Source organism: Castor canadensis, chromosome 4 (assembly GCF_047511655.1).
Source record: "Castor canadensis chromosome 4, mCasCan1.hap1v2, whole genome shotgun sequence".
NCBI lineage: Eukaryota > Metazoa > Chordata > Mammalia > Rodentia > Castoridae > Castor > Castor canadensis.
In genome coordinates, this window is record NC_133389.1 from 147,466,394 (window position 1) to 147,492,838 (window position 26,445).

The following is a 26,445-nucleotide window of genomic DNA, read 5'->3' on the forward strand; positions in this document are numbered from 1 at the left end:
AGGTACAACCTTCTTGATTCATTTTAAATCTTGTTTTGGAAAGTGTTGGACATGGGGAGTGGCATGCAGTAAATATCATCAGTGCTGTGACACATGAGAAAACCTCCAGTCATTTTCAGATTTTAATTTCATCTTACCCAATATTACAGATGCAGGCTGTTTGGCAGACACTCAGAGGAAAGAGCTTTATCAGTCCTCAGAATCTAATTACTTATCTTAGGGGAAATTAGGCAAGATTCCAAGTCTACAGAAGACTCATGTTCTGTCGGGAGTTATTAATTACAAGCAGACTTAAGAAGCATTAATTTGTTTTGGTAATCATGCCAGGGTGCATCTAGCTCTGCCAAATAGTATGGGAAGTGGAGATTGGGGAGAAGGTGAGTTTCTCAGCTCAGCTGGTAAAGGGGGAATTAAAACCAGATGGCCCCAATTTGTCTCCTTCAGCCAAGTTCCAAACAAAATACTTCTTGTGCTGAAGTTTAAATTAAATTGATGCCTGACTGCCCCACCCCTAATAATCTAAACCAATTCCTTTTAAAAAATGACTTCCTGTTTTGTTGCTGTTGGGTTTTTTTTTTTAAGAACCTGAGATAATTAAAGGAGTCTCTGAAACACAAACACACACCCACACACGTGCACGCACATGAGGAAAAAGACTGCAGGAAAATAAACCAAAATGAAAAAAATGTGGTTATCTGTGGATGGTGGAGTCATAGGAGATTTTGATTTTATATTTCTATGATGTCTCCAAGATTTCTACAATAAGCACAGATTATACTGCTAGCCTTTAAACACTGGTATGGCTACATATGCTGATGAAAGGTAAATGACTAGTTGTAGATACTCATCTGATCAAAATTTCATCCTGTAGTACACAGCTGGCTACATAACATGGCTAAGAGATAACACATTAACATGTCCCTCAGGAACTAGTTGATGAGAGAACGTCTCTAATTTTGTTTTTCACACATGAATATACATGTCCTTGAGTTCTGGCAATGTATAGTTAAAAAGAAAGGATAAAGGAGAAGAATAGATACCAGGTCATACCAGGCCAGTTTCAGGACATATTGAAAACAGAAGTCTCCAACCATGAAAAGGATCTAAATTATATTTAAGGTTACATGCGACATATAAACTTTCAGTGGCATTCCTAATTTGGCAATATAACTGATGTTGACCTATGTAAAGCACAAAACATTCCTATAATGTGTGAAGTAACACAGGTTTACCTAAATCTTATAGTTAACAAAGAACCCAGAGAAAGTGTTTGTCTTACTATGATCCTAAGAAGCTCAAACAACTGAACTTATGCATAATCAAAGCAAGATTTGACAACTCCTACCTCAAGAAGTCAACAACTCAGGATGAGCCACACCAAATATTTATAGCCATCACCACTGAAAACAATGTCCCCTTAAAATTATATTCTACTATTTAAGCAAAAGGTAACAAAATGCCTCTGTAAGTACAAAATAAAGACAATTCCTGTGTCCACCCACCCAGCTGGTGAGGCAGTCTTGATACAAGCTAGTAAATGAGAAATAAATTATGCTCGCAAGGATTGTGGAGGCAGGTAAGCTATTTCCAGTTCCAAAATACTAGTCAGTAGGGAATTACTGTTTGATTTATAAGACTTCCTGATGAGCACAGAGCCATGTGGTATTTACAAAGCTCTTTTTAAAATGCTAATTCTAGGAATTTCTGGTTAAAGCATTACAGAATAGCATCGGTAGGGCTGCCATGATGATGGACACTTGCTAGGCAGGTGCTCTCCTGCTTGAGCCATGCCTCCAGCCCTTTTTGCTCTGGCTAATTTGGAGATAGGGTCTCACTTTTTTGCCCAGGCCAGCCTGGACCACCATCCTTCTATTTATGCTTCCCACAATTGCTGGGATGACAGCTGCACACCACTACGACCATTTATTTTTTTCCATTGAGATGGGGTCTTCCAGAATTTTTTTGTATTGTTTGTTTTTTGTTTTTTACCCTGGCTGGCTTAGAACCAAGATCCTCTTGATCTCAGCCTTCCAAGTAGCTAGGATTGCAGGCTTGAGTGAGCCTCGGCACAAACTTTTGATTAATGTCTTTAATGCTAGTCTATCCCTGCATTTCTAGAATACCTTCACTTGGCTGTATGTATTAAAATTTTCAATACTGTATTGTACTTAATATGCTAATATTCTGTTAAGGACTGTCAGTACTTTTAGATGGAAGCTTTCAGTCTAAAAATATATCCTTTTTTAAGGGGGCTCTATTTTGTGCAATACAAGAACTATAGAGAGTATTTTTTAAAAGATAATCTTCTAAAACTTGCCCACATTGATGCAACCACATAGCAGTTCTTCTTGCTTCTATTTAATTTTGTGTGGTATCTTTATCTTAATAAAATAGGAGTGCTCCTGGGGCAGGGATAAGACAGAGGCTCCCTGGAAGGTACACATTGCCAATGGAGTAGTTCACCACAGTTCACAGTGTGTGCTAAGTCCATCAGGATGAGTCTGTGTCCAATTTATAGCAAACAATACCTGCTACATTGCGTGTTTTAAACAAATATGCAGCGACATTAAACACAAACCACCAGGTGGTGCCACTCTGGGTGACAGTTAGCTTTTTTATTCCAACAGTGAAGAATGCTTCCTTTTGAAGTACTATCTGGGAAAATTCTTGGGTTACAGTTACTGCACATACTAATAACTATCTATTCTACCCCAGTCCTGTAGCAGTGTGGATCCCCAAAGTCACCAAATATCTCAGTAACTATGGCTCAACATTCTCAGAGAAAAATCATTAGAGTTGAAGTGGAGGATTCGAGTAGTGCTCTTCTCCTGTGAATTTTTTTAGCTTTTTTCAGCATTGAGTTATTATTGTTCTGTGTTTTGCAAATGAAAGCCTCTTTAAATAGAGAGGATACCATACAAAATAAGAAACAGGTAATTTTAGAGAAAGTTAGAACTTGATTTAGTGTCATTTAGCTTCATTTTTCATCTCCCACACATTATTAGTTCATTGTTAAAAGGTGAATGATATCTATAAGGGCTTTGATGATTCGCATCTTCATACAAGTGTGAGGCCTACTCAGCACTAGAAGTCAGCATCTAAGACAAAAGGTGACAGGTCCCCCCACTGGACTTTGTGCTATTTAAGATGCATTCAGCTCCCTGTGCAGTACCACATGAGAGCTAGGTCAGTTGAAGTTGTGCACTGCGAAACAGCTGATTGCATTAAGTGACAGGCATATTGGAATGGTGACAAGTAGTCAACCCTGTAAAATATTCAGGGTCATGGTGCTGCATTTGCTCTTGCTGAGCACATGCAGTTCTTTATGTACCACTAGGAAACACACTATGACTGGCCTTGTGTTTCCATGGTGACTTCTGAGAGCATTTCTCAACTTTAAGAGTTACCTCTTTTAATCAACAATAATTTTCATCTAGGTGATATTCCTGGGTTACCCAGAATTATATTATCATTGTGTTAATTTACTTTCTGCCTTAGCTCAAGGTGAAATTTATTTGCCAAGGGCAAATAAAAGTTTTATTTGAGGGATAGGAGAGAGTTGGGGAGGGATACAGAGGCTGAGGGACATGGTAATATGATTTTAAAATGCAGAAAAAGGTAATAGATTTGAATACAAATTATTCACTTGAAAATAATTTTTAAAAATATGCAATAGGAAAAGAAAGGCATTTTGCTTGCCTGCATTTAGTCCCCATAAAATCTGTGCATACCACCCCAACTGTCCCTTTGGACACCATTTTTTTTATGTGTGTGTTTCCCCTTTACTACATTTATAAATAACTGAAAGAAAACAATATTTAACATATGTAAACTATAACACAAAATATGAATATTAATAACCCACTCTACAACTCAAGCATTAAAATGTTATCAAAAGCTTACATTTACTTATGTGCTCTTTCCTTTCCTCATCCCTCTGCCTCCCCACCAGTGGTAAAACTCTGCACAGTTTTGCATTTGACAAGTCATTGACCATTTTACACTGTTTATAAGAAAAGACCTATAAAATACTTATAAAAGCATACAATGCTAGAGCTGAAGGGACTGTTTGAGATCACCCAGATCAACTCCACCATTTTACACAAAAGGAAACAAGCCCACAGGAGGCAGAATGAGGACAGCTAGCTTTTTAGTGGGAAATTATCCTCAGTTGAGATGTCAGTAAATTATCAGTATCTTATGCTATCCTTTGAAGGATAGTTGCACCACAATAGTTGATATTAAAATGCTTGAACACCATTTTTTAATGTTAGGTTACAGTAGAAATTTTCTACTGCAAGCATTAAACATTTTGGAGATTCTAGGTAGGTCAGTCAATAAAACATACAGCTTTAAAGATAATCAAGGCTAATGTTGTCAGGAGTCTGAAAGACAGGCTACAGGCCACAAAGACCACTTCCAGCTACTGAACAGTAGGTAGATTCAAGTGAGTGGGTAAAGAGAACCATTGTTTTTTTAAGCAGCACGAGAACAGATGGGAGAGACCTGACACACGCATGTTCAAATCTGTGCCTGCCTCATGATGTCTGAGCCAGGTGGGAGGAGACTGGTGGTAAGGTGCCAGGTATAGCATCTATCTATTTTCCTTTTGCACCAAGGTACTATGTCAGTCACACATCTATGCGGTGAGCTATGTGAACATCAAAATGAAACTATCATGCAAACAGACTGTCTGTTCATTTATCCAACAAAGTCTCCATACTGCCCATCACTCAAGTCATTTCTGGTTTCATGCTAGTATTCTACAACCATACAAATGGCTGGTGACAAATGACAAGAAATCTAAAGACACAAGCCGAGCAATACATTGCGCTGACAAGTGTCAGTGACTGCCTCATTAATCCCTGAACCCAGAGAGAATGTACCTTTCCCTGAACTTTCACAGCATGTCACCTGTCCCCATCCTGGCACATGCTTTATCCTGAATAATGATAAAGATAACAGAAATACAGAATGCCAGCAGAGCAACAAATATACTTCTTTGTGGTTATTTACAAGATGATTCCCATTACTGGAGAGTGAACTTTCAGATACAGCAGTTTCTTCATCATTTTAGATGTTTTTACATACAGCACAGTGTCCAGGAGATAGGGGAAATCAACTGAGATATATTCAACATACTACTCGGAAGTCAGAGATCAGGAGGATCATAGTTCAAGACCAGCCTAGGCAAAAAATTAGCAAGACCCCACGTCAACACATAAACTGGGAGTGATAGTGCAGTCCCTGGAGGCATTGGTTGGTGGATTGTGGTCTAAGGCCATTCCTAGGCAAAAACTAAGACCCTATTCAAAAGAAAAATAACTGAAGCAAAAAGTGATGGGGTTGTAAAAGCTCAAGTGACACAGCATCTGCCTAGCAAGTATGAGGCCCTGAGCTCAATCCCCAGAACAGCACCCCCACCCAAAAAAGAAGAATACATCCAATAAATACATAGTAATAGTTTCCACTTGTACCAGACACTGCTAAACTCTTTACTTACATTATTTTTTATTTCATTGAAGTAAAATTAACAAAAATTGATATATTTAAAGTAAATGATGTGATATATTTGAAATATGCATATACTGTGAAGTGACTATCATACACTAGGTGACATGCATCACCTCACACAGTTACCTGGTGTGTATGTGCATGTGTGTGACTGAGTGTGCATGTGTGCACACTTAAGATACTGTCTCTTAGCAAATTTCAAGTATACAATTCTGTATTGTGAGCCACAGTCACCGCGCCATACATGAGTTCTTCAGCACTTACCCACATCACATAACAAACTCTGTACCATGTCACCAACATCTCCCATTTCCCCAGCCCCAGGCCCTGCAAACGACCGCTCTTGTCTCTTTTTATGAGGTCAACTTTATTTAGATTCCACACAGTCCTTGGCTTTCCATGTCTGGTTTGTTTTATTCAGTAAGATGTTCTCCAGACTCATCCACGTTGCTATAAATGGTAGGAGCTCCTTCTTTTTAAAAGCTGAATGATATGTGTGTGTATGTATATGTGTGTACCTCAAATTCTGTTCTACTAATCCAAGAGGAGACAGTTGGTTATTTCTATAGGGTGGCTTCAGTGAACACAAATCTCACTGAGATATTGATTTTATTTCGCATACCCTGGCATGGGATTGTGAGACTACATGAAAGTTTTAATTTTCTGAGGATTCCCTTGTATTCTCCCCATTAACTGTTTGGAGCAACCTCACCTCCATTTGACAGATCAGTCAAGACATGGGGGCTCACAGAAGTGAAGTGAAATGCTTACAGACCTGTGGCTAGGCAATAGTACAACTGGTATTCCAATCAGGCCAGTGTCATGTGAAAGTCTTTAAACTTTCAGCCGCACCCTGTGGCCCCTCTTGTGGCCTGGCTCCCTCAGGCTCAGGCTGAGTGGGCAGGTAGAGAGGTATCAGGCATAGTCAGTGGCCCTGCCCAACATGGCTGAGTGAAAACTCCACACACTGGGCACGGATAGTGGCAGCTCTGCAGTGCTAGGGGTGTGGGGTGATGGGAACCATGTCTTTACTGTACATCTATGGCTAAACCTCTTTCGAGGTAGGAGATACCACCACAGAAAGCCAGAAATGGAGAAGAAGAAATGGTAGGTGTTTGCCAAAAGTGCACAGAATACATGAAGAAACGCCAGCGGTTTCTCAGAGAGACTGGGAGCAGAGCCACATCCCTGCAGAATGGAAGGAGCAGAGCCAGATTAACAATTTGGGATGGTTATTAAAATGACAAACTAGGAGATGTGAGTGACGTTTGGAGCCAATAGTACATGTTTTACTTCCCAAACTAGATTTTAATCTCCTCGAAAGGAATATCCATGCCTAATATATTTCTGTGTCCACCATGGTTTTTGAGCACATTCTCCTATAATCTACTGTATCTTTCTGAAAGTAGTGATCCTAAAGTAGCTAATACAAGAGAAATGACATCCTGGAAGCTGTCCTAATGACCTCACAAGTCAGTTTCCATGGAGTCCAGAAAAACAGGCACAGTGACAAGGGTTTCTCTGTCCTGCCTAGAGGACAGGCCACTGGATGGGGCGAAGAGTTCTGAATGGAATGGTGTGGGGCCTTGAACTAGGGAGGGTACATGGGGTCACCAGCACTTGAGCTCACTGACTTCTACTCTTTTCCTCTGGTTTAGTTCTAGCCTCAGGAAGAAAACATCTGATCTTAATTTAGTTTGTAAAATCAGGCCTCCTACTGGAAAAGGAGCATAGATGTGGAAGCTGAACATGAATCTGCTGGTCCTCTTGGCAGGTGGACGTGTCACTGTAAGCAGAAAGGGGTTCTTCTTATCAGATGTGTGTGACTTGTACATGACAGGTAAGGAAGAGCAATAAAGTTTATAAAATTATAAAATCTGAAGGGTAGACCCTGATCTCTAACCTGTCAGTACCCAAACTGATCAGTACACAGAAAATCCTGACCAACCAAATATCATCATGATTATAATATTCTCTTCACTTAAGAAAATATATTTTAAGAGAGAATGACAGTATACGAATGAGTATAATAATCTTAAACTGGCAGTGGCCACTATGGGAAGGGGACCAGGAAGTAGTGAAGAGGTCTAGCAGAGATGAACCAATGTGGGTGGTAACACACTTATTAACAACACTTAGCTATGTTTATCTCAAACTAGCAAAAACACTGTTTTTCTTTTTATCTTTCATGTTTTTTCTTCAACAAAATCGGAGAACAAGAGGGCAGAACAGGTTCTGCCCAGAGGCATGGGGATGGGGGGAGTAGGGGCCCAAATAATGTATGTACATGTAAGTAAATATAAAAAATGATAAAATAAAATTGAAAAATAATTTTAAAAAAGAGAGAACAACACTAAAAGCACCTTACTTGTCCAAAATGATTTCTTTGGGTTATTTCTGACCATGGTTTGTGCATATCAATGTAAGGAATTTGGGGACCAAAAGAAGATTGTTGTACATGAGACACCTGCCCACCCTTGTTTAGTGCAGAACTATTCACAATAGCCAAGTTATGGAGTATATAGGTATACAGATTATATATATAGATAGACAGATAGATATAGATATATAGATATACATATGAATATTTCTTAACCATAAAGAAGATGAAATTCTGTCATTTGCAGGAAATGGGCAGAACTAGAGATGGTTACATTAAACAACATAAACCAGATTCAAAAAGACAAGTACCAGATGTTTTCTCTCATATCAGAATCTAGATATAATGGGAAAAAGAGGATCTGAACATAAAAGGGAGACTATTTGGAGGAAAACACAGGAGGTGGTACGGGTAAAAAGAGGGCAAGGGGGAGAATATGACTGGAGTACATTGTATGCATGCCTGAAAAGGTGACAATGAAGCTCATTTTTTAAAATTGCAAGAAAGATCAAAAAAGGGTGAGGGAGAGGGAAGGGAATGAAAGAGAGTAACAGAGCGGGGGTGAATATGACCAACATATACTACGTACACGTATAGACCACCACAGTAAAATTCCTCATTGTATAATTAATATACACTAATAAAATGTGAAAAGAAGATTGCTATAAGCTAAAAATCTTTATGGGATTTAAACAATATATTTTTGGGAGAAATATATCATGTGTTTTTGAAAACTTTAAATTTTTACCTAGGGAAAAAATGCTATGACATTGCGACCCTAAAATATAAAAATTGCTTTTGCTATGACCAAGTGAGCTTTATTCATTCACATTCACAAAACTACTTCTCCAAAGTGCTGAGTGGCCTGCAGAATTTAAGTCTAGCAATGTTACCACTTAGATTGTGGGGATCGATTTTCCAAGAAAATAAATCTCAGGTATTGCTGAGGGACTTGGGGTTTTTTTTCCCCCAAATATTCCTTCAGCTGTTACAGAGGGCCGGGCCTCAACCCTTCTTTGGAATCTTCGAGTAGCTCTTAGCTCTTCACAGGCATCATAACCCCATGACCCAGAAGCACAGGTGTATGCTCTTATTCTCATTTAAAAACATGCCTGGGTCTCTCCATTTTCTGTAACTGAATGAAGGTCAAGAAAGGAAGGGATTATGTTGGGGATTTGGTCTAGACTTCCCAAGAGAGGAGATCTCAGCAGCTGTCAAGGATAAAGACATCTTAGAAGAAACCATCTTGCTGCAAAGTCACTCTTCCCTGCTCTAACTGGAAGGGGTCAGCCCTGGCAGCTGTTATCACAAGAAGAGTGAGTCAAGCTGACAGCAGCTGTTACAAAGCTGCTGAACAGAGATTCTAGGATGAGGCTAGGCCCAAGCAAGAGTACTTTTATGAAAATACATGCAGAAGTTCAAGTTAGGACTGGGCTGTAGAGTTCCAACAGTGGGATGTACCTGAGAGCTACAGCTGAGGTTGTTCTGCCCACCCCTGGGAGGGAAATGAAACAGAGTGATTTTGGTCTTCTGATAGAAAAAAAAACTTTCCCAAAGTCTGGAGTTTGCCAGCCTTCCAGGGTGTGCAGCCCAATTGTTAAAAGATTCAAATTTAAATTTCAGAGAGGTTTCAATCCTGTCTCCACACGACACCAGTTTTATGACCCAGGGAAAGTGACCTAATTTCTTTGTACCCTAGGTACTGCTTCATGGTGAGAATTAAAAGAGATAATGACCCAGCCTGGCATGCTTGCAATAAACATGTTCTGATACATCATGCTGACTTTATTAAAGATAATAAGCATAGTTGTTAAATTTCACCTCCATGGGAAAGGGCTTTGAAAGAGAATTAGGATTTTGTTTTGTTTTGTTTAAAAGGTTAATTCTTTTAAGGAATGAAGGTCTGAAGACCTTATATTGTGGATCAGAGGTCAATGAGTTTTGGTGCCATAAAGTGCAGAACCTACTCCAGTTCCAGCAAATCCTATGGATGGGGGAATCTAGGATGCAAGATGACAGATGAGATTGGGCTGGGGTAGAGAATGAAGTCAGAGATAAAGAGTTTGAAGATTCTTCCCAGAGGAAAAGATTTTTTTTAAGTTCCAGCTGCCAGATGGAGACACGTGGGTGGGCCAGGATGTGCAAGTGGAACTTCGTGCACTGATTGTTGGGTAAGGTGGCCTTCCTAAGAGCTGGTGTACAGTAAATGTTGAACAATGTAACATTCAGGGTGGTAATGGCTAAGACAGCTCTTAGGTAACACGTGAGTAAGTAACTATGGGCTTGTTCAAACACAGTGTCGCTCAACGGCTGGCCTTGTCACCTTGGCTGTCCTGATGCTTCTTGCCTACCTCTTCCTATTGCTTATAATGCTGAGGGAGTACAGATTGACTTCAGTATCAAAAACACAGAATAAGTGAAAAGCTAACTCCTGCAGAAAGCTAAGCAATGACACCTCACACGAACCCCTGCAGTAAACAAATACCAGACAGAATACCTGCTACATACCACACTCTGTGACTTAGATGCAAAGACATTGAGTCAATGACCCGCTGTGCACCACAGGTGCCATTCTAGGTGCTTGCACCATGCTCATTCCGTGAATTCTTGTGACGACCCTCCAAGGTAGGCATGATCATCATGCATTTTTAACAGACGAGCAACTAAGACATGGAGAGGCCAACCAAAGTCACCGTGCTAGCCAAAGACAGAGTTGAAATTTTTTCTTTTCTATTAGTATATATTAATTGTGCGAAATGGTGGGTTTCACGATGGCATTTTCATACACATATAAAAGTCACTTTGATTGCACACATATCCCTTCTCCCTCCACTTGCTGGTCCCCTTCCTATTCCCTAAGAGACTCCTTTCTTCTTTCAGGTATTTTTTTTTTAAGCTTTTATGTGTGAGAGAACACATGTGGAACTTATCTGAGTCTGGCTTATGTGGGTTAACATGGTGATCTCCAGTACCATCCATTTTCCTACAAACGACCTGATTTCGTTCTTCTTAATGGCTGCATGATACTCTACCATGTATATGTCCTATGTTCTGTATCCATTCATCTGTTGATTGGTACCTAGGGCTGATTCCATGACTTGGCTGTTATGAATAACTCCACACACAAAAAAAATGACTTGCAGGTATCTCTATTGCATGCTGCTTTTAATTCCTTTGGATGTACAGCCAGGAGGTATAATTGGATCACATGGTATTCTATTTTTAGGTTTTGAGGAACCACCATACTGATTTCAACAGTGGATGGATACATTTACATTTTCCACCTGTAGTGTATAAGGGTTCCTTTCCCCTGCATCCTTGATAACACTTGTTGTTGGTTTTTTTTGTTTGTTTATTTTGTTTTTTGATATAACCATTCTGACTGGGGAGAGAGGGAATCTCAATGTAATTTTGATTTGCATTTCCATGATGGAGAAAGCTGTTGAACATTTCTCATGAATCTATTCATGTCTGTTTTATTTCTTCATTTGAAAAGTGTCTGTTTGGCTCCTTTGCTCATTCATTGGTTAGATTCTTTGTTATTATGATGTTTAACTTTTTTGAGTTTTTAATGTGTTCTGGATAGTAATCCACTGCTGACAAAGATTTTCTCCCATTCTCTCTTCACTCTGGTCATTGTTTCCTGTGCTGTGCAGAAGCCTCCTAGTTTGACACAACCCCATTTGTCAGTTCTTGCTCTTACTTTCTGAGCTACTGGAGTCCTTTTCAGATAGTCATTACCTATGCCTACATCTTCAAGTGCTTCTCCTATGTTTTCCTCTAGCAGTTTCATGTCTTACACATTAAGGTTTTTGATCCATTTTAAGTTGATTTTTGTGCACAGTGAGAGACAAGGGGCCAATGTCTGACTTCACATGTGGCTGTTCAGTTGGAATTTGATCTCGCTCTAGGTCCCGCACACGGCACATTCTGCTACACTGCCTTTCAGAAAAGCTGTGAGCAATGTCACTGTCCTCAAGGAGTACACAATCTAACGGCAGATATTGAATTTTGTCAAGAGATTTTTTTCTACAGCATGAAAATAATCATATGATTTTTCTTCTTTAGCCTGTTAATAAGGTAAATTACACTGACTGATTTTCAAATAATGAAACAGGCTTGAATTCATGTAATAAATCCCCTTGGTCGTGGTCTTTATAAATATTACTGAATTCTACTTGGTACTTCTAAAGAATTTTTGCATCCATACTCATGAGAAATACTTCTCTATCTCTCTCAAACACACACACACATTCCTGCTCACCTGTCAGTCTTGCTATAGATTTGTCAACTTGAACTTTTCAAAGAATCAGATCTCCATTTCACTGGTTTCTTCATTGTTTTTCCATTCTCTATCTCTGCTCCCATTTCTATCATTCGAATTTTGTGCTATTTTGGATTTTTTTTGCTCTTATTTTTCTAGATACTTGAAGTAGAAACTTAGATTATTGATTTGAGACTTTTCCTTTTCTTGTATGTAGGCATTCATTGCAATAAACTTCTCTTTTAGCACTCATTTAGCAGAGTCTCCAAATTTTAATTTGTTGAACTTTTTTCGTTTAGTTCAATGTATTTTTGGGGGGAGGGGAAATTCTCTTTAGAGTTTCTCTTTGATCCATGATTAGTTACAAGTTTGTTATTTAATTTCTAAGTTTTGGAGATTTTCCTGGTGTTTCTATTATTGTTTTCTAATTTTATTCCATTGTGGTCATCGGGACCATTCTACATGAATTTAATTCTTTTACATTTTTGAGTTTTGTTTTATGGTTCAGGATATACCATCTTGGTGAACATTCTATGGGTGCTTAAAATATATATATTCTTCTGTTGTGTGCAGTGTTCTATAAATGCTGATTAGATTCTTGTAGTTGATGGTGCTGTTGAGTTTTCTCTATGTTTGATGATCTGTCTAGTTGTTCTATCCACTTTATGAGAGAGGTGCTAAAGTCTCCAACTCTATTGTGGATTTTTCCATTTATCCTCTCAGTTTTTGCTTTACATATTACAGCACTGTTGTTTGGAGCATACTCATTTAGACAACCCCTTGAGTGGGTTCCAATCCTTCCTGGGATCCCTTCCTGACATGTCCAGCCCTAACTGGGCTGCTTTCTTGCCATGATCAGGGCTGCCTAATGGGTTTGTGACTCAGTAGGAAGAAAGAAAGGAGGGAGAAAAGAGAAGGACAGGAGGGAGGGAGGCAGGCAGGCAAGATTGATGTTTTTTAGGTTGACATTCAAACTACCTTCTCTCTTTTCTATTATATTCAGATGTACATACAATGTTTGGGTCATTTCTCCTCCCTTCCCCCCACCCCTTCTATTATTCCCCCCCCCACTCTCTCCCTTACCCCCAACCCCTCACTACCAGGCAGAAACTATTTTGCTCTTATCTCTAATTTTGTTGAAGAGAGAATATAAGCAATAATAGGAAGGACCAAGGGTTTTTGCTAGTTGAGACAAACTACCTTCTCTTTAAGAAACCTTCCTCTCATTTATCACTGAGTCATGAGAGACTTCCCTATCAGAAACAGTAATGCCAATTCTGTGAATCTCTTAGTGCTCACTTATCCATTGGCAGAAATTGCAGAAGGGCATGTACATGTGTGGGGGGAATTTTTAATTTGATATGGGTCTTAATACTAGTTTGACACATTAGTATAGGCTTTTAGATCTTGAAGAAAAAAAATGAAAATCAAGGGGAGATGGCAACAAAATGTGTTTGTACTAGGAAGTAATCAAATCTTAAGAAAAGACCAGTCCACAGAAATGTAAATTTTCATTTCCTCTCCTACCCATCATCTTTTGTGAAATACTTTCCAAACAAACCGGACGGTCACCACAGTGCTTATAAACAAGCATTTATACTTCATCAGCAAATCAAGCTTAATCATTCATCAGTGTATTTCATCTGCTCAATACTTTGGGGTACCTAATAAGTGCTTGACGTTATTAGAACTTACATCTTATAAAGTAACTAATAAAATTCACAAATATTTGAAGGATAATAGTTTATTTTTCTTTAGAGTTGGCTGTTAATCTTTCCTCAAATAATGTCTGTCAGTATATTGATTTGTACTAAGCCAGTGACTCATGAGTCTAATGGAGCAAGAACTCGAAGTGAATCATGGGTATAACTGAGCAATAGCTCTGTTCTCTTTTGCTCCATTCCAGGCCCAACCTTCTTTATGAGGCTCCTTCTTTTCCTGCTACTTCAGATAAAATCTCCAACAAATAATAAAAAGCTCCCAGGGCATTTTAGTTACAAAAATAGATTTGTGTCAATAATTAATGTGTCTGTAATTAATGTGTCTGTTCCAGTGTAGAAACCACAAATCCTGAGCTCTGTTTAACATTGATGCTTCTCTCTACCTTCCCCCAAAGGCTGCAGTGGGGAAGGGGACAGGCTGTCTTATAGTATAGAGCCTAGAGTTCTTACCCACCAATCCCCTCAATGGCTGCTTCTGCTTCCTCCAGAATCAAAGGGGACAGAGAAGAGGAAATACACAGGCAGGAGGGACAATGGTCTTACTGCCTGCCACCCTCAGCAATGACATACTGACTGGGTCAGATGTTTAAATTGTCTCTTTCAGATGCTGAGGTAGGTTCTCCACCAGCCCCCATCACTGAAGCTTCTCCCTATAGTTCCCTCTATCTGAGCAAATGACCCTCCCTTACAGTCCCCCTTCTGCCCCAGGAATCCTGGGTCTTCCTAATCTTAGAGGCAGCCCTTTTGAGCAGGATCGGGGTGAACCCCAGGCCAGATCCAGCCTTTGGCTTACATTGTGGTGTTGGGAAACATATACTTCGACCCATCATTGCTGAGGGTGGAGTGAGATTTTCCAACATAGCCTTCTTTGTACTTAACTGTTTGTCAAGCAAACTCTGGTCAGAGTCATTCAGTGTTTAAGGGATCACATGCTAGTCCACTGTGCTGGCTAAAATGAATGGAACACACATGAGATATACAGGCAATTTCATTGAAGTTACTTCATTTGGGCTTGGGGTCAAGAGAAAGAACCCTTTGCCTCCCACTAAGAGAGTGGTAGAACTCACAGCAAAGCTAACTTCAAAAAAAAAAATTCGTCTCTGTGATCTTTTCTAACTCTTTTTTTCTAACTCCGGTCCTTTCTAACTCTGACTTTAGAGATGGGCAAGAGGGCCATAGACTGAACACTAGTACCTTACTTGGAAGTGTGAGAGCAATGGCCCTACTATTTTGGTCCCTCAACTGGAAATGAAATTGAAATTGTTCATTTTAATACATCTTGCTGGGTGGGGCATTTAGCAATTGCCAAATTCATTCATGGTAAAGCCAAAATTTTTTTCAGTCATAATATAAAGAAATAAGTGGAACATTTGTGATATTATGTGTTCTACTGTTCTGACTATAGATTCACATCCAACTTCTGATTCGAAATTTGTGAACTTATATCATAGCAGTATAGCCAGCACCAAAATAACTATGTGCGCCCCTCAGTGAGAGTTCCTCATGAGATTTTGTGTTTCTCTCCAACTGAAGCCAACCAGCATTGCAGCATTGTTGAGATTTCCAGAGAAGACTGCCGGAGATCATGTACAACACTCCCCAACACACACACACACACACACACTCTCCAAGACCATCTCTTAGTAGCAACTCTGGTGACAGAAAAAAACGTAATCTGAGACTTATTTGGGGCTAGAGTTCAAGTTTGCTGGGTTTTAATCTTCTTGTCCTCAGATGACCACTTAGTAGCTCATCTTTTTAAAAAAAATACTCCTTTTCTCTATCCTCCTTCCTTAGAATTGAGAAGCTTAATTAAACACCATCAGTATAAGTACACCACATACAGCCATTAGAGCCAGTGTTAATGATTTCCTGAAGTCCTGTGGTAAACACAAGAAACAACCCAAAACACTAAATGGTTCATTTGAAAACAGCAATATTTTAGTATTTAGTTGCCCAAAACATAGTTGTCTTTAGAGAGTCTCAGAAACACCTAGAAGATACATGCAGGGATTTTTGTCCCCCCACCATGTATGATCACAGATAAAGTTCAAGTTCACAGTAGAAGGTCCAGGGAAAGAAGCCAAATTCCAAGTGAGTTGGTGTGGCAATAATCCTGGACTGAATTTAATCAGAGGGCTCCAGTTTTCAAACAATCTAAATTTCTGCAGGCAATTTATGTAATTATATTGGCACACACATTTTTCCATTTCAAGAACAACACAGCCACAAAGATCTTTATATTCACAGTCAAATGTTTAATATTGTAAAACGGAAAACAGTATGCTGGGAAAAATGCAAAAATTCCAAATTGGAGCTTGATTCTCTGTTTTTTTTTCTTTTGTAGAGTCAGTCAGAATGCATTCCAGATAGAGGCTTGGAGCTCTCCTTGGCCCCCTCCCTTCCTCCATTCAAGCAAACATTTTATTCAGACACAAGGTATGTTATTAGCCAAGACTCCTCTGCTCTGCTTTGTTATTTTGAGCCCAATTAAATGTGACTGATCACGGCTCTCTGCACATATTGGTGGGTAGATTTTTGGTGTACACACAGGACATACATCTTTGATCAAGAGCAGCTGAGAACCATGGCTTAAGTAGGTAGACTTGGCAGCATTCTGCACGTTGCTAGTTTATCAAGGTTTGAGGGATCCATACTACTTTCTAGAAGGTTTTTTTCTTTTTCTTTTTTTTTTGCTTTTTGCTCTTGGAACTAATTCAATGCAGGTTTGTATAGGGGAAGTAGAAATAAAACAGCTAAAATAATTTCTTTCCTTTTTGATTGTAGCAAAATAGACTGACCACAAGGTATGGTATATAAATTCTAGGCTTATGATCACAATCATGAGTCACAAACCACGAATGCTAAGCAAACACAGACTAAGTTAAATGTCACAGTCAAATATACATCAAATTTAATGATACATATTTAATGATATGCATAATCACAGGGATCACTCAAATAGAAGGGAAGAGACACTGAAAATAAGTTTTATCAACTTCACAAATCAGTGGTCTCTGATAGCCGGCCTTGCTCCAGCTCCCAAAGGACAGAACCTTGGTCTGGTAGCAAAATACTCATTTACTCTCTATTCCTTCTACAAGCCAGAAGCAGAGGCCAGGAGTGTGAAATGAAGAAAGTTCTCCCTGCTCAACTCTTGCTCAGAGGCCCAGACAGGCTGCCTAGAGCTACCAGGAACAGGTCTTTTCATGACAAAAGTTTAGCACCTGGCACAGAGTCAGGGTCAGTTTGTTAAAATGAAGATTCCTGGGTAGATGGAGTGTTTGTGATGTAAGATGAGGGAGATTTGGCATGGCAGTGTGACAGTCTTAGAAATCTACCCCTAGTGCATACTGGTTAATTGGTTTGCTTTCCTAACATCTAGTGCCCAAGGATATGGAATTTTTAAGGACTACGAAGGCATTGGGTTACAGGAAAAAGAAACATAAATTTGAAAAGCCACGCCTCCCCCACCAAAACCCTACTTCTTCATTTAAAACTTGTTTCAAGGACAGGCCCTCTTCTCTCTCCCCACCTTCTAGAACCTTCATCCTGTCCCATCTCGTCCCCAAATCCATTTAGTGTTGAGTGAGCCAGCAGAGGGAGAGACCATTTTCCAGATTGTGTTTTGTTTTGATTGAGAGGGGGTGGGTATAAAAACGTTTGTAGCCTGCTAGGAACTGTGCTTAGTGCAAACTGAACCTACGGGAGAACACATAAAATGTTCCATCCAACTAAAATCATTCAGGAAAATGAGACAAAGATTTCTTTCCTATCTATGTTAAAAATGACTTATGGAGGTTCTTAAAAGCAAACAAAAGTGGCATTACCAATTTATACTGATAATCTGGTCCTGTTCAATTGACAGTACAAATAAAATCAATTAACATTTCTCTCACCTACTTTCAAATACTTTTAATTTCCATGAATAATCATATCTTTGAAAATCACATATTGGCAAGTGTTGATATAATTCAAGTGCTAATTAAGAACCTGTAAAGTCTTCTTGTAGATAGAAAACTTTTTGTCAGATAAAAGAAATAATGGCCGTAAAATGGCTTTCATGAAAAATGAAGATAGTGCCTGCAACATATTATTTACACAGAAAGAAGGTCTTACAGAATAATTATTCTCAGAGTTGGTATGGGACTAAAGACAATTCACTACAGTTCCACAAGACAGCATACATTATTAAGAGTATAGTAACAGACTTTGTAATGAAAGTTCATAGATCCAATTATAGCATATGGTTTTCATAGAGAAAGCCAATTAAAGGCAGCTGTGTATGAAATAGAACTTGGAAGGCAGGCTCATAATGGGTAATTACAATAGTAAACCTTGACTTTGCCACTGATTACTATACACACACATATATATACAGACACACTTTGTGAGAAGCCTTTCTTATATGAGACCTAAACACAAAGTCATATTTACTAATAGGCCTCCATCAATGCCCTCTGCAAAACTGCTGTTAGGAGGCAGAAGGGATATTGCTTTATATCTTAACCAGATCCTACCAAGCATTTGCTCTGTATTTAAAAGCCTTGGGTAGTAGTGGGATTTTAATCTGCAATGGAAGGCGATGTAGTATGGTAAATAAATACTTTCTTTGAAATAAGAATTCATGAAATCCTGGATTCCTGGTCATGCTTCTTCCAATGACCAGAGTTCTGACTTTGGGCAAACCTCTGAGACTTGGTTTGTTCATGTATACAGTGAGGGACTAGTTCTTGGCCACTTGGAATTATCAAAATTAGTGCTATAGGAGGTCATGAGATCATTGACTTCCTATATCTTCCTAAGGAACTAAAGATTGTCCACAAATTCTTTGACATTCCTTCCTTTAAAGGAGGGAGTCCACTTTGCCTCTCTGTATTTAATAACTACCTCAGGGAGCAGATGCAGGAGAAGTGACCTTGAATGACTATCAAGGATAGGTCATAGAAAGCACGCATCCCTTCCTCCCTCATAGTAGATGCCTTTGGTTTCCTGAGTCACCTGGTAAGCTATCCAGCTACTCTAGAACTTTTGTTCTAGAGTAGAAGTGGAAAAGCCATATGGAGACTGACAGCATAGCCCAGGGGTCACCAGATGTTTGAGTCTTCAAGCCCAGGTGACTGCCCTTGAGGTAAGAGCCTTTGAGATTCTGCCAGCCTCAGGTTCTGTCCAACTGTAATTGCCTATGATGCCTTTAATTAGAACTACTCAGCAAAGCCACTCCAGAAGTCCTGGTCCACAAAAACAATGATAGATAATACATGACTGTAGTTACTTAAGGCCACTAACTTTTGAGATGATTTGTTTTGCAGTCAGAGTAACTGAAGAAGAACTATGATGGAATCAGAACTAGAGGACAAACAAACAAACAAATCCAAAAAGTGCCACCGACCTCCCAAGTCAAACAAGGAAGTCTTTAGCATTCATAAGAGACTCAGGAAAGAATATTTAGAACTTTTGTTTTTTATTAATTTTCTGGTGGTACTGGGGTTTGAACTCAGGTTCTTGTGCTTGCTAGGCAGGTTCTCTATCACCTGAGCCATGCCCCTAGCCCTTTTTGCTTTTGGTTATTTTTGAGATAGAGTCCTACATTTATACCCAATCAGCCTAGACTGTGATCCTCCTATTTACCCTTCCTGCAGCTGGGATGGCAGGTGCATACACTACACTCAGCTTTTATTGGTTGAAATGGAGTCTTGTGAACATTTTATCTGGCCTTGAACCCCATCCTCCTGACCTCTGCCTACTGAGCAGCTAGTATTGCAGGCATGAACCCCCATGTCTGGTTGACTTATAGCTCTCCAGAAATGATGAAAGCAGGTACTATTCACCAATAAATGAAGCAAAAAGAACAACAGAATAAACATCTTTTTTGTTTCCAAACTGGGTGACATTTATGAGAAGTTTTCCACATTCATAATTAAAAGGAATACAATAAGACCGACCCTAAATGGAACCAACTAAGACAGCAGCGAAATCAGGTAAATCACAGGACTGGGGCATCCTCCAGGCCTTTCTGAGCAGGTGCTGATACCACGGCTCACTGTTTTCTATCTCATGCTTTTCTCAACAAATTGGGAGATGCTACAGTGTCTCCCCAAACACGGCTCTGAATAATGTGGACTTCTTTTAAAGGGACAAGGGCACATCTTGGAAGACGTCAGGAAGATGGGACATGTCACTGAACCAAGACAGTTAGTTGGGACACCCTTGTATTCTGGTGAAGCTGAGTCAAGGTTGGTACTCAGGAGCCCGCAAATGTTGGCCTTTAGGCAAGATGGAGTCACAAATCCATATTTCTCCCCTAGCCCTTAGTGTGCTCAAAACAGGAGATCTCACATCCAGCTTCTCCAGAAACTGTGGAGATCTAGCAACGCTGGATGTGCAGTCTTTAACAGCTGCAGCTGACTGGATGTTTCTCCCTTCAAATAGAACACGTGTTCTCTTATACTTCACTTTATCATGTTTTCAAATTAGCATACATTTGCCAGTTCCTATCACTTCCTATCATTTCATATCTAACCTCACTTCGCCTTTAGGTTTCCTGTCCCTGGGGGCATTTGAGTTACGGGTCTTGTGACCTACACCAGCAGAGGAGTTTCCAAGCCCCAGCAGTGTCTTGATCATGATAGGTTTGAATTTTTGGTGGTATGGAAATTCTAGTACATTCTGCTGTTGTGCCCTTGCCAGTTTCTTTCTCTATACTATAAATCTGAGACTGGCAGATCTGGTGACAAACTCATAGAACTAACTAATTGTTTTATCAGTCATCTTAAAATACTATTATTGAATACTGAAGTGCTTAGTTCTCTGCTAGAAGTATATAATAAACTTATTTGCTACATCCTAATTATCTTTAAAATACAAGTTGTATCTCTACACAGATCTGACATTCCTTCCCCACATGAATGTGGGAAAGAGTCCATTTTCAGTCAGCTCTGAGTTAGGCAGGTCAAGTGGAACAGAGAGCTACATATCAGAAGGTACAACAGTTTTTCACTTACCAGAGACTATCCTCCAAGTGAGTTCTAGTGGTGGCTAAATTAAGCAGTGGGAGCATTTGTTGAGAGTTTAAGACCAGCATTGTGTCATCAAAACAGAACAAGACAAAACAACTCACCAGTTCCAGACACTGTCGGTGGCCGTAGGCAGCAGCATAATGTATGCTATTGTAACCTTCTTTATCCCGGATGGATGGATTTGCATCATTTTGAAGCAGAAACTCTAAACATCTGTAAGTATGACATGGGGGGTTGTTTTAGAAAGTATCTCTTGACCAAAAGGGATAATGACTGTAAATGTCCCTCTCATGAACATTCCACAAAGCACTATGTAAGTCTAAGTGTCTCTGCTGCAATGAAGCTTAGTGCTGGAGCCTGTGTGTGGACACACACATACCTGCTTTCTGTGGCTATCTTTATTTTTGCTTTAAATAGTCATTCCAGAATTTAGGAAAAGTTTTAGGAGCAAGAGGTAATTAAGTGGGTTTTGTTTGTTTTGGAAGTATGGGGTTTGAACTTAAGGTATCATGCTTGCTACACAGGTACTCTCTATCACTTGAACCACTTTGCCAACCCTGTAAATGGGTTGTTGTTGTTTTTTTTTTTTTAATCCTCATCTTAAGGTAAAGAACACACCTGTCATCAAATTTACTGAAGTTCAAAAGATGAAGTCACAAATGTTATGACATGTTCAGACCATTGCAATTAAACAAACCTAACAGAGAAGGGATTATTTTTGATATTACTACTAGGGACTGAGATTCAAACATTAGAAAATGAAAATTTTAAATGTAATAAAAAGAGAACTTGAGAATAGTCTGAATAATAAAAAGATTAAAGGAGTAGGTCAATATTTTTTAAATATAGAGGATTAACTCAGTCACTACATATGAAGAAAGAAGTGCAAGTTGCACCATTAGGAATATGAAGTAGGACAAAATAATACACTTCAATAGCCTTTTCTGGCAGAGGTGTAACTTTTCCAAAAAAGTCACACTCTTTGGAATAGGTTAGAGGCGGGAGCTTGGCTCCACCTTTGCCAGGGAGCCCTGGATTGCTGAAGGACCTGGAACTCCAGGATACAGGCCCTCAAGGAATGGCAGGAGCTCTGCTCAGAGCCTGTTGCAAAAGGCTCGACTCTGTGTAAGAGGAAATAACTAGCAGGAGCAATGCTCCAGAATTTCAGTATCATTTCTGCGACAGTGGGATAAACACAGACTTTACAAGGCCACATCGATTCAATTTCATGCTCAAATCAAGAGTTTAAGATTCAAAATGTAATCCTCTACATTAAATAAAGCTTTCCAACAGAAACTTCCTAAGGTTCACTCAAAAAAATTTTTAATGACATTTATTTATCTTTTAGTATAAGGCAAAGAGGATAAACAAATCACACTAAAGACAATTAAACTGGTACTAGAAAACTGATGAAAGACAAAAATTTTAGTCCAAATTCTTCCTTGTCATATTTGTTTGTAAAATGCTCCATAGTAAATCAAACTTTTATTAAAGTCCTGCTGTCTTGCTGTCTGGTCATTCGCACCTTATAAGGAAGCACTTTGTCATTTTGGTAATTAAATGTCCATGGGCAGGAGCCAAGGTGTGACTCACTGTAAACCAAATTTGGCTTTCTAAATAAAATCATTCAGTAGGAACAGCATTCCAGCGTACACCCAATCCCCAACTTCTGAATGGACTATAGTCTAAAAATAAGCAGATACGCTGAATTTTTAATTTAGAAAACATTTAGAACTTCTCCCACAGAATTATTTAACCCAGAATATAGCCCAATTATACTAACAACAGTACTGTTATAGTTACAATAGTACTACATAATTTAGATCTTTTCCACAGAATTTCTAAGGAAAATATATAAATTCCATATTTTAACTGGAAACACATCTTTTTTACTCCCAGGTCTTGACTAGCAATTTTGGCACTTAAGATGTGAAATCAACACAAGCACATTAGGTCAGGGTATATTTGGACAGGACAAAGGGGGGTGGCCTCCCTGTGCATGGAGGAAGTCTCAGAACTGATGGTTCCTTGCCCAAGGCAAACATGCAGTTCACTGCAAAAGGGGACTCTTCTGAGGTCTTCTTCTGAGGACTTGAAATTCTATAATTTTTAATATCATTTTAAAATTGGAAGTCTTAGGACAAGACCATGGTCATACTGCTTTACTCACAGCTTACTCACAGCTGTGTCTCCTGTGCCTATCCTCAAAGTAGTCAGTTATGTTGTATAACCTGCACCAGGTCACACTCTGTACACAGGACATAGGAGGGTAGGCAGAAGAGCACAGTGGGAGGTGGAAAGACCCAGCAGTAGACACAAACATTCAGGTCACAGACACTGGCTCCTCTGGCAACTGGAGGACAGAATAAAAAGTTAGGGACTGCAAGCCTGCAGAGCACTGCATCCACAGGGTCCCACAGGGAGCAGCATAAAGTGTGGGTGCTAGTGCATTTGTGTCTTCATTTATTCAGCAATTACTGCAGACTGACTATGTGCCAGGTACTGCATCAGACACTGTGATGGAGCTGTTAGAGACGAAAGCACTGGAGCTCCCATGTGTCAACAAGCCTGGGTGATGGCAGGCACGCCAGCTCCTATCCCAGCCACAACTAAGTCTATCAGTAGCCAGCTCAAGGCAGGGGAGATGAGGTGGGTCAGAGGCAGCTATTTTCAGGGAGCTGGAGGCAGTTTGTAGTGGATGTCTGGAGAGAGGGAGGGGCTGAGGGGAAAGTGTGATTCTGAAAGTATGGCTTTCACCCCACAGGCTCAAGACCTTTGTTTATTGAATCTATTAAATTGTCATCCCCAGGTCACAAAAGGAGAACCTAAGGCCCTGAGAGGAGGCCCACTATGTCCCCCGAGGTATATGATGCATGGCAGAGTCAGAAATGATACTTAAGACCTAAAACTGCTGACCAATCACAGTTTGATGGCCAAAGCAAGCTTACAGTTTTAGAAAGAGCTCCCTGTGTGAAAACAGCATAATTGAAGGATATACAAAAAGAACAGATTCTTCTCCATTAAAGGCAAGCCCACATCACTTCCTCCAGACCCCAAACAAAACCCCAAAACAGTAAGGCAGGCACACGGCACCCCCAGGAGCAAACCATGCATCAGCAATGGCACCTGGCTCTGCAGCTCAGGAGAAACTTACAGTGCAGCTTCCTTTTCCTTCAGCTCCCTGGCTCTTTCAAGTTCTTCTGAATTTTCATGGGCATTTCCTAAGATCGTCTTACTTCTCAGCATAAAGGACAGGAAAGAATTGCAATTAATTTTTCAAACCGCAAAGACCAATAGTTTTGGCACAATTACATCTCAGTAATTTTTATCCCACCCCAATGAAATAAGCACCATTGATTTTTACTGAGGGTCCTCTCCAAGGCCATGCAGGAAATGTTTTCTCCTAAAGAATCCAATTGAGAACATGAGTTTCTTAACACTTCCACCTAGGAATCAGTGATTAAGACAACAGTTGAGGACTGGAAGTGTGGCTCAAGCAGTATAGCACCTGCCTAGCAAGTATGAGGCCCCGAGTTCAAGCCCCAGTGCACAACAAAAAAAGGACAATTGAGTTGCATACCCTTCCATAAACATGCTAAAACTCTCCAAATAAAAAGGAAGCAACTAAGCTCAAACTTTTCTAACCCCTACCACATTCCTCACTACATCTCACTTTCCCAGGAGTGGGAGAGATCCTAATCACCCTTCATTGGCCAGAACAATTTATCACCTAGGACTCCGGCTCTTAACAGATGAAGTGTACTTGTTCCCCATCAACTCTAGCACAGAATAGCATAGAGGGTGGCACATAGTAGGTACTCAATAAATGCTTGTTGAATGAATAATCTGCATGGTTGAGGGATCCCAAGTGCTACACTGACTTTCTTATTGTTACATAATAAATATTTATGTAATAAATGTTTTTCAAACTATGGGCCATGACCCATTACTCAATAGTGAAATCAGTTTAGTGGGTTGTAGTCAGCTATTTTTTAATGAAATAAAATAGAAAATATCAGAATGCATCACACACAAATATAAATAGTTTTATGAAATTTTAATCTGTTTTATATACATATATGTATGAATGTGCATATTAAGTCACAATATAAGATGTATTTCTTAGTGTAAATCACCATCTAAAATGTGTGAAGGGACTGGGAGTATAGCTTAGTGGTAGAACACATGCTTAGTTTATTTATAAAGAAGATAAAAATGTGTGAAAATCATCGCTTTATGAAAGAAGCCATTAGCACTGACCTGGAATCAAATGCACAACACAGGGCAGCAGATAGTTTAACAGTTCTCCAAACAGGCCCTGCCTTTAAAGGTTTTAAGAAAATTTTCTCAAACTGTGTGACCTCCCCCACCTTTCACCTTTGAACTGGTTAACTGATTTCTGCTTTCTGTTCATAGCCACCTAGAATCCAAACATGTATATGGCAACCAACTTCCAGTCCTCCAGCTGCTGAAAGATTATTTACGCCTAGGTTTTGGATGAAAGTGTCCTAATTTCATCACACCAAGGTTGCATTTGAAAACTGTTGGGATTTTGCATCGGTGGAGTTTTTGCCGTATGACATATGTATTAGCCAATGTAAGTTTTAAAGCAAATGAAGCATTTAAGTGGTGATGATGAAAGTGATGAGATATGTCAAACAATTGCAACAGATTTTGAATGAACTGAAAACCTGGGCTCAACAGCTCCACTTGGCATTCTAACCAAAGAACAGAGAAGAGAGGAAACTATGTGGTGACATGTATCAATCAAGCATAAAGAGAGGTGAGTGGGAAACTTGGGTTAGGATGAAGCAATTCTAACTCCTTTGAGTCTGAATGAAAGAGATCCTTTGTTTGCAGCTTCCAGGAGGCCAGTGTAAAGAAAACTTAGCAGCCCTCCCCCTTCTCAGCCCTCCCCTCAAAGGAAGCATGGCAAGTCTGTTTTTACTTTCTGTCCATGTCTGATGCAGCGGCATAGTGAAGAGCTGTCCGTCCCCAGTCATCAGTTTCATTAACACTGGCCCCGGTGGTCACTAATGTCTCAATGCAGTGGAAATGACAATTGGCAGCTGCATAGTGCAAAGGGGTCCTGAAAAACAAACAGTAATTTATTATTTCATTCAGCCAAGAAAACAGACCCATTATTGACCCTAGCGCTGGCAGCAGCAATCCTAGGGGTGTAGAAAGTTCTTTGGCTCTCAGTGTGTGGAGGCCAAGTGAGATGCCTTCTTTTGACTATATAGACTAAAACTGAGGCTACAGAGACTGATGGCTTCTGATATGGCCAGCCAAGGAAATCTACCTTTTCTTTCTATCCCTAGTGCATATCCAGGTTCAGGTCTAAGTTATTGCTTTTTTGAACCATTGTAAGATTGCTTAAGAACCCTCAAAACCATCCTCATTAAGACCATCCTGAGGGGCTGTTAGGGAAGAGGAAGGGAATCAGAGGGAGGGGGGAATAAGAAAGAGTTATGGGGAGGGTGGATATGATCCACCTATGTTATATGTCTATATGAAAATGTCACAATGAAATCCATCATTTTGTAC

The 26,445-nt window shown here is 39.7% G+C and overlaps 1 protein-coding gene across 6 annotated transcripts in view; it reads right to left on the reverse strand.

The window, feature by feature from the left end:
- Positions 1-26,445, reverse strand: part of Ankrd44 (ankyrin repeat domain 44) — a 295,040-nt gene that overhangs the window by 60,676 nt on the left and 207,919 nt on the right. For all 6 annotated transcript variants that reach the window (XM_074071329.1, XM_074071327.1, XM_074071326.1 and 3 more), the window contains exons 14-16: positions 25,847-25,987; positions 24,053-24,133; positions 21,000-21,111 (exon numbers count right to left, since the gene is read on the reverse strand). In XM_074071329.1, the coding sequence (XP_073927430.1) occupies positions 21,000-21,111; positions 24,053-24,133; positions 25,847-25,987 (334 nt within the window). The remainder of the gene's footprint in view (positions 1-20,999; positions 21,112-24,052; positions 24,134-25,846; positions 25,988-26,445) is intronic.